The sequence below is a fragment of the Astyanax mexicanus genome, chromosome 18 (genome assembly GCF_023375975.1).
Source record: "Astyanax mexicanus isolate ESR-SI-001 chromosome 18, AstMex3_surface, whole genome shotgun sequence".
NCBI lineage: Eukaryota > Metazoa > Chordata > Actinopteri > Characiformes > Acestrorhamphidae > Astyanax > Astyanax mexicanus.
This window is the reverse complement of record NC_064425.1, coordinates 44,829,466-44,843,263: the sequence shown is the minus strand read 5'-3', so window position 1 is coordinate 44,843,263 and position 13,798 is coordinate 44,829,466. Positions and strand designations below refer to the sequence as shown.

General features: G+C 38.2%; 1 protein-coding gene across 8 annotated transcripts in view; it reads right to left on the bottom strand.

The window, feature by feature from the left end:
- Positions 1 to 13,798, bottom strand: part of frya (furry homolog a (Drosophila)) — a 117,236-nt gene that overhangs the window by 72,327 nt on the left and 31,111 nt on the right. For all 8 annotated transcript variants that reach the window (XR_007425345.1, XM_049467260.1, XM_022668788.2 and 5 more), the window contains exons 2-3: positions 11,614 to 11,804; positions 836 to 889 (exon numbers count right to left, since the gene is read on the bottom strand). Coding sequence is in view for 7 of the 8 variants with exons in the window: in XM_022668788.2 (XP_022524509.2) it covers positions 836 to 889; positions 11,614 to 11,804 (245 nt within the window). In the remaining variant the exon portion in view is untranslated. The remainder of the gene's footprint in view (positions 1 to 835; positions 890 to 11,613; positions 11,805 to 13,798) is intronic.

Sequence of the window (13,798 nt, the reverse complement as noted above, 5' to 3'; positions counted from 1 at the left end):
TGGAAGGAGAAGATAAGATGATCATAGAAGAGAGGAGAAAATAAGAGAAGAGGTAAGGCAAGAAGAGAAATGTATAGAAGAAAAAGAGAACAGATGCAACAAGATGAGTCAAGGAAAGAATTGATGAGAGAAGCAGAGAAAAAGAGGAGAAAAAGAGGAGAAAAGAGGTGAAAAAAGAACAAATGAGACACGATCTGGTAAGGTAAGTATAGACAAGACAAAATAAGAAGAGAAGAGAAGAAATTAGATACAAGAAAAGTTGATAATAGATAAGAGGAGAAAAGAAGAGAAGAGGCGAGGCAAGATGAGAAAAGAATTGAAGCGTATAGAAAAAAGAAAAGAAAAAGAAAGAAAAAGAAGACAGATGAGACAAGATTAGACAAGAAGACAAGAAGGCGAGGCAAGATTTGATGAGACAATATGAGAAGAGAAGAGAAGAAATTAGATAAGAGAAGAGAACTGTAGAAAAGAAAAAAGAAAAAATGAGACTACAGAAAAGATCTTCTTAAGAACCACCTGAATCATCATTACTTTTGAGAGTGTATTAATACCTACATAATCAGGATGATGTCATAAGATAAATAAACTAACTGAGGTCTATTACACACCCCTATATTATATAACCATCCATTTATCCCTCTTTCCTGCACTGTACTGGATAAAAATCAGGTGTAAAACCTCCTCTGGAGTTCCTCAGGAGTGTGTTAATGCACCGGGCAGACAGATCTATAATCATTCCAATAATATCTAAAGTCTGGCTCAGCAGGTCAGTCTGAGAGGACTCAGACCTTTACACACTTTTCTATAACAGTGTGTGTGTGTAGTGGAGACTCACTTGGTCAAACTGTGGGTCCTCTCCTCTCTGTAGTGACTTTGTTAATGGCTTTTCCTGTGAAAACAACAAAAGTCTGGTTCAGGTCTGTAAAGAATTTAAGACTTCACGTTTTAAAAGAAACACAGTAAAGCTGGAGAACAGTCTGTAATAAAACCTTTACATTTTTATTTCAGCAAACAAGTCTCTCCCCGTCACCTTTACACTCAAATAAACAAGCTGAATTATCAGAGCCACCAGTGTGAGTGATAAAGACAAATTTTCTGCTTGACTTTGAGATAGTGTTGGATCTTCCTTTTGGCTTTGAATTAGTGTCGGGTCGGGGTTCCGGTGACGTCATCCACCTGAATGGCAGCCTAAGATCTCGGCTCCTCCGAAAAACTAGCATTTCGCCCCTTTAAATCAGCTAAAATAATTGCAAGTTTATATTACTAAGTGGGGCAAGAATGGGGAAAAGGGACGTGAACAAAAAAAGCACTACAGAGGAGCCGACAAACGAGGAAAATGCAGAAAACAGCTCCACACAAGCACAAGGTAACGAAGCTAATGCTAATCCTCAAGTACACGAGGCAGCTAGCTTGGCGAGAGTTCTGGAGGAGATACGGGACTTTCGCAAAGATGCGAACCAGCAGTTATTTGATATCAAGTCGGAGCTTAACAATATCAACCGTAAAATAGCTCAGGCAGAGGCACGGATTGAAAAGACGGAGAGTCGCGTACAAAATGTCGAACAAGTTCTGGACAAACTGATAAAAGTAGTGACCCAGCAAGAGAGCAAACTGCTCGATCAGGAAGGCAGGTCTCGGCGAGAGAATCTGAGGATATATAATGTCGCAGAAGGAGAGGAGGGACCGTCTATGGTGGAGTTTATCGAGACTTTACTACGGCAAACGCTGGAGCTACCCACGAGCACCCAGCTGGAGATTGAGAGAGCACACCGCTCCCTCGCTCCGAGATCCTCCGGGAGCAACGAGGATAAGCCGCGGTCAATAATAATCAAATTTCTCCGCTACAAAACCAAGGAAGAAATCCTTCGCAAGGCATGGGGCCAGAAAAGAGTGCTTTGGAAAGGGAGACCAATATACTTTGACCAGGACTATCCTCCAGCAGTACTACAGAAACGCAGGGAATACTCCGAGGCAAAGCGAGTGCTAAAGCAGAAAAGCATACGCTACCAAACCCCGTTTCCTGCAAAACTGCGAGTATTTTACGAGGACGGGACGCAACTATATCACACAGTGGAGGAAGCGACTAAAGATATGAAGGACAGAGGATTCCCTGTCAACGTGATTACATCAAGAGAGAGCCTGACCGAGCAGCTCTCCCGCTCTGCGTGGGTAACTATGGGAGAACTGAGAAAGCAGAGGCAGGTGGAGGAGCGAGAGAGCAATATCCGAGAGAGGTTACGAACCTTCAGAAGGCAGACTTCACCTGCTTTGGGCGAGTAAATACGAGTCCATTGACTTGGACAATGCGGACAAGCTAAAATATAGCGCACAAATATGTATATATGACGCTGTCCTGTCATTGCCATGCATAATATGCTGCATTCCCTACGTACAGTAAGCCATTATATTGCTTTCTGATATAATATAATTTCTGATATAATTTCCCCTACTAATATCGTAAAAATACATGGGAGGAATACATGGGAGTTAATGGACAGTTTTTTTTCTCTTTTTGTTGGGACTGCTTCGGTGGGGGCCCTCTACACACAGATGGTAGAGGCTTTCCCCCACGGCTGGATGTTTTTCCCAGCCCCATATAGGGTCTATTATTTGAGACCCCAGCCTTGGAACCAGACTCAAGTTCATGTTCGAGTTTCACTGTTATTGGTTTTCTTTTTGTTTGCTTTTTCTCTTTTTATTCAGGGGGTGGATCAACCAAGTTCTATGTCTGTGAGTATAATTGGCCACCAGTCTGTAAACACATATGGCTAGTAATAAGGTAAAGATTATTTCTTTCAATGTAAATGGGCTGCTAAACCCTATTAAACGGAAGAAAATTATATCTAAAATGAAGAAAGAACAAGCCCATGTAGTGTATCTACAAGAAACTCACTTAAATGATAAGGAACATGGAAAATTAAGGGGGATGGGCTTTACACATTTATTTTTCTCCTCATATAAATCTGGACATAGGAGAGGAGTTGCTATTCTTATATCAAGTAAGTTACATTTTGAGAAAAAAATGGAAATGGGGGATAAAGAGGGCAGATTTATTTTAGTACAGGGAAAGGTAGAGGGACAACCAGTCACCTTACTAAATATTTATGCACCACCAGGAAGTGACTTTAGTTTCTTCCAGAAGATTACTAATATTATGGTAACGAAAACAGAAGGAATTTTAATATGCGGAGGAGACTTAAATACACACCTACAACCTAAGTTGGATTCTTCTAGTGGAAAAACCAATGAACCAAAGACACTACATAAGAAAATAAACACTCTTTTTAAGGAGGTTGGTTTAATAGACGTATGGAGAGAACTATTTCCGAACAGACGGGATTATACATATTATTCTGCTCCTCATTCCCATTACACACGGATAGACTATTTTATTACATTTGCAACAGACAAAGATAATATACACTCCTGTGGAATTGGAGCGATAGACCTAAGTGACCATGCGCCTATATATCTGTACGTTGACCTTGGTACTCGGCAAAAGAATACAATTTGGAGACTAAATTCAAGTTTACTTAAGGACCCTTGCTTTAAGGAACAAATTAAAACAGAAATTACAAACTATTTGGAATTTAATGATAACGGGGAGGTTTCCCCGCCTATATTATGGGATACCCTAAAGGCAGTTCTACGGGGTAAAATTATAGCAACAACAACTTATAAGAAAAAAATAAAGAACCAGAGAATGGAGGAGTTGCAAAGGAAACTGAAGGAATTAGAAAAAAAACACAAGTCATGCAGGGCACAAAACATATTTGAGGAAATTAGGAACATTAGATATGAAATTAATAGCTTGACTACACAAGAAATTAAAACAAAACTAAAATTTCTAAAACAGAGATATTATGAAAGCGGGTCTAAATCAATGAAAATATTGGCTTGGAAATTGAAAAAAAAGATAGCAGAAAATACAGTACATAAAATTAAGGATCCAAGTACGAAGAAAATAAAACACAAGCTAACTGAAATCCAAGATGCCTTTGAAACATTTTATAAAACGCTATATTCAAAAATTCCAGGGGGAAGTGTGACCCAGATCGATGCTTTTTTGAACTCATTGGAGTTACCTACTTTAAATGATGAACAAAACGAAGTGCTTATTAACGACATAACTGAAGACGAACTAAATGCGGCAATCAGTAAACTCAAATTAAACAAATCACCAGGACTGGATGGTTTCACAGCGGAATGGTACAAGGAATTCCGTAAAGAACTGATTCCGGTTATGCTTCCTACACTGAACTGGGTTTTGAAAGAGGCACAAACACCACCTAGCTGGAAGGAAGCAGTAATTTCAGCTGTATTAAAGGAAGGCAAGGATAATACAGAGTGTGGGTCATACAGACCAATATCTGTTCTAAATGTAGATTATAGACTCTTTACTTCTATTATGGCTAAACGACTAGAGGAGTTTCTACCCAGATTAATTCATAATGATCAGACTGGCTTTGTAAAACAACGTCAAACACAAGACAATATACGAAGATCCCTACATGTCATAGACCATATACAAAAAAACAACATAAAAGCCATAGTGATGAGTGTTGATGCTGAAAAGGCATTCGATTCAGTTAACTGGATTTTTCTTTATAGAGTTCTACACAGATTTGGCCTACACGAAACAATTATTACAACTATACAGGCCCTCTATAATAACCGAGTAGCCAGGATTAAGATCAACGGACATTTATCAAATAGCTTTACAATAGAAAGGGGTTCTAGACAGGGATGTGCGTGGTCACCCCAGTTGTTTGCTCTATACTTGGAGCCACTGGCCCAATTCATTAGACAAAAGGAGGACATTATTGGAATTACAATTAAAGGGGTAGAACATAAACTAGCTTGCTATGCCGATGATATCCTCGTATACCTAGCACAGCCAACACATTCTTTACCCCACCTGATGCGGTCGTTTGAACTATATGGTCAACTTTCAGGATATAAAATTAATGTAAGCAAAACTCAGCTACTCTCATATAATTATAACCCACCAGAAACAATTACAAATAGGTACCCTCTGACATGGCACACAGGATTTCTGAAATATCTAGGGATTACAATACCAAAAGATCTTGCAAAATTATCAGAATATAATTATCAGCCTATTAATGAAAGAATTAAAGAGGACATCACAAGATGGAATCTAATTCCTTTTTTTAGTTTTAGTTCAAGGATTGAATCCATTAAAATGAATGTACTACCGAGATTATTATATTTATTCCAAACCTTACCTATAGAAATTAACCAAAACCAATTTGATGAATGGGATAAAATGATATCGAGATATATTTGGCAAGGAAAAAGACCTAGGGTTCGCCTTAAAACCTTACAACTAATTAAAGAAAAGGGGGGCTGGGGTCTACCCTCTTTGAGAGATTATTACCTTGCAGCACAAATGAGGGCTGTTATATATTGGTGCAACCCAATATATAATGCACACTGGAAGAATATTGAAGAAAAAGTCATCCCCATCCCCATACAGACAATCCTAGCAGATGACAAACTACAAGACTATATAAATACCATTGAGAATCCATGGGTGAAATGGACCCTTAAAGTGTGGAAAAGGATTATAAAAGAATATAACTTAGAGGGAGACATTGCAATTCTTAAATGGTGTGCATATGATTCTAACTTTACCCCAAACAAACTGGACTCCAGATTTAAGGACTGGACAACCAAGGGAATAACAGCACTGTGTACAATCCTGGAAGAAGGAGCACTACCTAGTTTTGAAAAGTTTAAAAAAAAATATTCGTTAGAAAAACAAGATTTTTATCGATACTTACAGATGCGAAACTTTATTAAAACAAAGGCACAAAATATAACTGAGTTGAGTGCAGGTCTAATGGATTTGTTCAGGAAAGCATATAATGCAGATACCGGTGGCAGAATTATTTCGTGTTTGTATGGAGCCCTATCAGATTTAAAACCACATTCAACTCTATATATTAAAAGTAAATGGGAGAGGGAAGGAGGGATAACTATATCAGATGAAGAATGGAAAACAATATGGAGATATCAATGGAAGTGCACTAGGTCCCTGTATTGGAGAGAGTTTGGTTGGAAAAACCTGATAAGATATTTTGTTACACCCTCTCAGAAGGCCCATTATGATAATAACCCCCCAGTGTGCTGGAGGAACTGTGGAAATTTAAATGCTACACATTACCATATATTCTGGGACTGCCCCGGTATTAAGGACTACTGGAAGAGGATACATGAAGCCCTACAAGAGATATTTGAATGTGAAATTTCCTTAGAAAGTAAGACTTTATATTTTGGGCTCATACCCCAAAAGTGGGAGAAAAGGGATAAATATCTAATGAACATATTGCTGGTGGCTGCCAAGAAAACTCTTACTAGGAAGTGGCTATCACAGGAGTGTCCTACTATAAATGCATGGATGGATATTATAATGGATATATATGAAATGGAGAAGATAACTGCTTTTGTTAATCTTACAGTGAGACAATTCCTCTCAGACTGGAAAAAATGGGTCGAATATGTCACACCCCTTAGACCTGACTTCATATTCACAAACTAAATATATCTCTGTACAGATAAGATCACCCCCTGTATGTATATAGTTTTGATATTGTGGGCACTATTTGTTTTTTTTTTTTTTTGTTCTTTCTGTTGTTTGAGGGTGGGAGGGGGAGAATAGGAGGGGGAAGGGGAAGGAGGGAAGGGGAAGAAAAAAGAAAAAAAAAAAGAAAAAAAGTTTTAAGTATGGGGACTTACAGAAATGTTTGACTATTGTCTGTTTTTGATGTATGTGTATGCGTACATACACACACAAAGATTTAAATGTCCCATAATGACATGTATGATTCTGTATGACAATAAAAAAATAATAAAAAAAAAAAAAAGAATTAGTGTCGGGTCTTTACAGTGGCATATAGATAGTGTTATGGGTACTTATTGACATATGGATAGATTATAGTCTATAAAATGGCTTTGAGGTAGTGTTGGGTCATCATAATAGCTATGAGATAGATAGTGTTGGGTGTTTAGGATAGATTTAAAATGGTGTTGGGTCCTCATAAAAGCTCTGAGTTATAGTGTTGGGTCCTAAGACTGGCTTTGAGATGGGGCTAAATCTGCAAAATTGACTTTGAGATAGTGTTGGGTCTTTACAATGGCTTTGAGATGATGCTGAATCTGTGAATTTGCTTTGAGATGGTGCTGGGTATCAAAAGGGCTTTGAGATAGACAGTGTTGGATATTAACATTAACTCTGACATTGTGTCTGGTCATCACAGTGGCATATAGATACTGTTGAGGGTACGTAATCACATTATGATACGGTTTGGTCTTCAAAATGGCTTTGAGATAGTGCTGGGCCATCATACTAGCTATAAGATAGTGTTGGGTGTTCAGAATAGCTCTGAGATGGTGTTGGGTCAACATAACAGCTTTGAGATATAGTGTTGGGTCCTCAGACTAGCTTTGAGATGGTGCTGAATCTTCAAATTAGCTTTAAGATAGTGCTGAATCTTCAAATGGGCTTTGAGATAGTGCTGGGTATCCAAAAAGGGTCTTCAGAATGACTTTGAGATAGATTGTGCTAGGTCATCATTAAGCTATGAAACAGAATCATAAAGACTTAATACTGATATAATACTCCATGATTGAGATAATACTGAGAAATCAAATTGACTTTGAGATAGTGTTGAGTCTTCACTATGGCTTTGAGATAGAATTGGTCTTTTTTACTGTCAGATTGAGTCACGTTCTTGCTGTCTGGACTGGCAAACAAGGTGACTAAGGTCACAGTGTTGGTGTTTCCAGACTCCATTTAAACAGTTTCGTCTGCTTTGACTTTGGGCGGGGCTGCGTAAGAGCAGCCGAGACAACAGCGCTAAATGCGTCTACGAGACGAGCCAGACAGGAAGTGCACTCAGTCTGGTTAATTCAATTCTCGCTCTTTCAGAGCACTAAAGAAGTCTTTTAGTTTTTGGCTCATAAATATTGTAGGTTGAGAGCAGGAATTGATTTATGCTGCTTTTGAGGAAAGTGCGGCGTCCTTTTCTGAAGCAAATGCCCTTTCACAAGAGGTTAATGTAGCTATTGTTCTACAGAGCTTTTATAATAATCATAACAATATTTTTATTACATATAAAAGCACAATCAACTTTCTCAACACCAGTAAAAACTACAGGAAGAGCTGCTACACTTTAAAGAAAGCAAACAGCGCTTTTACTTCCCTGTCTCCTCCATCCCTGCATTTTAATAGGAGATGTTCTAAAGCTCTGCTGCTTCTCAGCATGGCTGCAGGTGAAGTCTGGAATGTTATGAATGGGACTTGGAGATCTGGAATGCTGTGATCAAGAAAATCAGGGTCACGGCCTTCAGCTCTAATCCTACACCATGTTTCATGCTGTTTTGATGTTCCGGGTCTTTGTAGCCGTCATCAATAATAACTTCAAAATGTCTCTGGGCGACTTCTGAAGAAAAAAACTCAAATACTCAACACTAGTCACAAGAAGAGGATGCCCTGTAGCTATATATTATTAAAATAAGGTTCTTCAAGAGTTATATAGTAGTGGAAAATCCATTATAAAACCAACCTTTGCTGGTAGTGGCTTTAAAATTGTAAAATATATATACTGGTTGTGTTTTTTGTGTTATCTGTTCTGAAAAGACACTACACAAATAAAAGGAACTGAACTGAAGTAAACTTGAAATAGTGTTGGGTCTTAACTATGGCTTTTGAAACCTTTCCAAGGTCCCTTTACATTGCATTTGAGATGTATTCTAGGTCTTCACAACGCTTTACAATGGCCTTGAGATAGTGTTGGGTCTTTGCAATGACTTTGAGATAGTGATGGGTCATCATAATGTTTCACAGTGGCTTTGAGATAGCATTGTTTTTTGCCAATATCTTTGAGATAGTGCTTTGTGTTTGCCATGGCTTTGAGATAGCATTGTTTTTTTGCGAATGTCTTTGAGATAGTGATTGGCCTCTGCAATGACTCTGAGATAATGATGGGTAACCATAATGCTTCACAATAGCTTTTAGATAGTCTTGTTTTTTTGACAATGTCTTTGAGATAGCGCTTTGCGTTTGCATTGACTTGAAGATAATGATAGATAATCATAATAATTCACAATGGTTTCAAGTTAGCATCTTTATTTTGCAGTGTCCGAGTTTGTGCTTGGCCTTGGCAATGACTTTGAGATAGTTATGCATCCCCACAATGCTTTACAGTGGCTTTAAGATAGCGTTTGGTCGTCATAATGCTTCACAATGGCATTGAGATAACATTGTTTTTTGCCAATGTCTTTGAGATAATGAAGGGTAATCATAAGACTTTTTTTGCAGTGTCTGAGTTTGTGCTTGGCCTTTGCAATGGCTTTGAGATAGTAATAGGTCATTATAATGCTTCACAATGACTTTGAGATAGTAATAGGTCATCATAATGCTTCACAATGGCTTTGAGATAGCCTCTTTTTTTTAAAGGTCTTTCAGATTTGAATGCTAAAACTCATCACTATATGGAGCATATAGTTTTGCCCTTCTGAAGTTACATTGGGCTTGGATCACTTTAAAAAAACTGTTGATCTCATTTTAAGTTTGTGTGAAACAGCCGGCACTAGCTAACCTCCCCACACTGCGGCTCCAATCAGCCGGAACAGCTGCCCCGGCCGAGCCGATTCCCTGACCTCCCCTCACCTCAACTCGATTCTGTCAGACATCTGTTTTTATGCCTTGGCTTTATCTCAAAATACCGGACAGGTCTGTGCCCCATACCTCACTGTAGCCAGCACTCACATTAGAAGCGTAGGGTCATCTGAGCTGCCCGAGCTGGAGGGCCACTGTTTGGTTCGATCCAGTGCAGAGAACTTGTGTCTCCAAGATAAAGATGTTACTGTTTATTAAATTCTTAACTGTGAAAGTGAAAGCTACTATGTGTTATATGATTTCTATTGGTCTCTGCTTTTTGTGCGGAACTCAAATTATGTTGCTTCAAAGACTAAAACTCTATTGCTTAAAGACTAAAACTGATTCAAGAACTCTAACTCTGTTGCTTCAAAGCATGCAACTCTATTGCTTTATAGGGTGTAACTCTATTGTTTCAAAGCCTATACCGCTTTATTCAAAAAGGCTGTAACTCTTTAAATATTATAACTATTGTTTAAAAAATATAACGATATCACTTCAAAAGCTCTAACTCTATTTCTTCAAAAACTACAACTCTATTAATTTGAGGACTGCTTTAAAGGTTGTAATACTGTTGGTCCACAGGCTGTAACTCTACTGCTTCAAAGTCTTGTAACTCTATTGCTATAACTGTATTGCTTCAAAGGCTGTAACTCTATTCCTTCAAAGACTATAAATCTATTGCATCAAAGACTGTAACTATATTGCCTCAAAGGCTGTAAATCTTATGCTTCAAAACATGTAACTCTATTGCCTCAAAAGTTGCACTTATATTGCTTTAAGGTATGTAATGCTATTGCTTTAAGACTATAACTATTGTTTCAAAATATTTAACTCTATTGCTTTAAAGGCTACAACTCTATTGCTTTAAAAACTATAACTCTACAGACTTTTTTTAAATTTTAAAATGTAATGTACATAGAAATCAGATGTGAAAGGGCATTTTACGATAAGCATTTCTGTAATAAGGTCAATATGGGCATATGGGCCAATGGGGAGCCCTACACTAGTCACATATTGTTGTTTATTTACATTAAAGAAAAATAAGTTTTTTCACAGAAATGGGAATACAGTATCTGCTGATGTTTAGAAGTCAGGTTGCAGTTTGTTTAAAGTGAAACAGGAAGATGCTGATCTGCAGTCAATCAGCAGCCTATCTGAAGACACGCACCCATAATTACTGCTTCCTGCGGTAGTGTGGAGCAAAATAGGAAATAAGGTCATCTGCATTTCCTCAAGCTCTGAGCAATAGCAGTGGTCATAGGGTCAGGAGGAAGTTGGTCCAGCTCATAAATTTCACAACATTTCATATCTAGAAAATTCCTTCGAAAGAGGATGAGAGATTTAAAGGTTATAAAAGTTTTTAAGCTTCAGGGGACTATATTTATATACTGTATTTTACGGACTCTAAGGTGCACAATAGTATATTTGGAGTATATTTGTGCAGCGTTAAGCTGCTTTATCTCCGTGGAAATGCGTACCCAAGTGTAATTACGGTGCGTGGCACTGGATAAATAAAATACAATTTTATTATTTTATTAAAGGCGAGGAGACGAGACTAAAATTACCGGAAGACCACAGAGTTCAGAGAAAAACAGTAGATAGTTCAGCCTGTAATTTTCTCAGAGGACGTCTGATAAAAACACCTACATGATCGTTCTGGACGGGAATTAAATCACAGAGGATAAAAAACTCCATAATAGAAACAATTACCCCAGAACCACCTAAGAAACTAAACCCGTACTGAAAGGGCTTAAGGGTACAAACCCACCAGAGTCCGTTTAAACTGGACCAAATAGTCCTGGTGTAGCAACGCCCGTAAAATTCAGTGCGAAACCAAAACTAACTACACTACATGTGCTGTATACAATATAACAACAACATCAGCCTTTAATCTAAAGGAAATTAACCACCCAAGCCATACTCACCAGCGGCTCGGCCATCACTATCCGTATCTTGCGCTCGGAGTGTGTGGTGAAGTTGGCGAAGAGGCTCTTGAGGACGTACTCGCCCGGCCGGCTCTCGGGGTCCACGCTTATGGGCATCATGGCTGGTGGTCCTTTCTCGCCCTGGAAGCAGCTCACTGGGACCACGGCAGGCTTACTGTATCCAGGAGAAGCTGCCAAAGAGAACACACACAAATACAGTACATACTGGTTAGAAGAAGGGTTTGGCCTTTTAGACATGTTGCATGAGGAAGTGGGGGATTTTGGCGAATTGGGTGGAGTGAAACTGTCTGATTTCAGTATCCATATGAGATATAAAATACAAAAAAATAAAAAATAACCTCACCACACAAAATGTGCTACTGAGAAAAGAGAAAATGAAAATGAACAGAAAAGAAGAAAGAAAATAAAGTCAGTGTGCTGCTCAGCCCAGTTTATTAGACATTCGGTCATTTCCCAAGTTCAAAGAAAGAAAGAAAGTCTCTCTCTCTCTCTCTCTCTCTCTTTCTTTCTCTCACTGGCTAACGCCTCAGTGCATCAGCTGCTCTTATCTTAGCACAGACAAACAGAAGTGAAACACCCAGACTGTTCCCATTCTGCCACCGAAACATGACATCATTCCCCTGCAATGCTAAAAAATACCCTGTTCCCTCACAAAGAGTAAAAAGTAGCTTTAGAAACTGCTTTATATGGATGATGCATCAAAAACAATGACATCATACCGAACTCATTATAAGGGTAAATAAAAACATACAGCTCTGGGAGTTCACATTCATAAAGTTTTAAGAGTTCAGAAATCAATATTTGGTGGAATAACCCTGGTGGTTTTTAATCACAGTTTTTTTCATGCATCTTGGCATCATGTTCTTCTCCTCCACCAGTCTTACACACTGCTTTTGGATAACTTTATGCTGCTTTACTCCTGGTGCAAAAATTCAAGCAGTTCAGTTTGGTTTGATTTCAGTTCAGTTTGTTTGTGATCATCCATCTTCCTTTTGATTATATTCCAGATTATATTTTTTTGGCAAAATTAAAGAAACTCAAAATTTTTGAGTTGTCTTTTTTTTTACATTTATGTAAAACAACATACATGTTGCTGTCCCTTGACATTGAGTTTCTTTGTTTTGTTTGATTGTCTAGGCATTTTTGGTGGGCTGTAGATTTTAGGATTAGATATAAAAACTAGTGCCCAGTGCACAATGCAATTCAGTGACAGATTTCTGCTGTTTAATGTATGACTCTGTGCCCCAAATAGTCCAGCTCATAAATCCTGCAGCACCCCAAAAGCAGCCACGAGGAATCCACAAAAAAAGCTACTGGGGAAAAAACAGTCGTGACTTCATGATCATCAGAAATGCTAATAATAATATTAAATAATTTTTAATACTAATAATAAATTATTTTATTCAGTGGAAAAAATGCTTTACAGATGGACCTGTAAATCATTACACTATCAGCTTATTGTAGTATATATGGAAATAGCTTTAATACTAGTTGATAACTTAAACAAAGGTGAAACATATCTTCATTCATTACTCTGTAGGTAGAAATACAGATACTAGTGTTTAAAATACGTTACTTCTGTAGAAGTTAAAGTATCAACTCAAGCTAACTAAGCTAAGTTAAGTAAAGCTAAGCTAACTAAACGAAACTGTAATAACAAACACTTTCTTTTAAAGTTAAACGAGTGCTGGATGTTAATCTACACAGATTTCTCTCTTGAAAACTGTTTATTTGACTGAGTAAAGCACTTCCCTTTATGTACAGTAAGCTTAGATTTTTACATTTCTCTCTAACACAAAAGCTGGAGCGTTAGCGTTAGCATTAGTGGCTCTCTGCTAGCGGTTAGCGGCTAATGGCGCCAAACAGTGCTACACTGGGGACCCCAGAGTGTTCCAGTAAGCCAGGGGGATATTAGCTAGTGGTTTGTCTCACGTAGCTTAATTAACCACTGTAAACACACAGACTACAGTACGATATACTCACCTCTGAACAGCAAAAAAAGCTAACCCTTAGCACAGTTAGCGGTTAATGCTAATGCTCATCCAGCAGTGCTAGCCATGGTTAGCAGCAGGCTACAGGAAGATAATACTCACCTTTGAACAGGGAAATAGCGATTAGCCGCTAATGCTAATGCTGCTCCAGTCTCAGTGCTGGAGAACTAAAC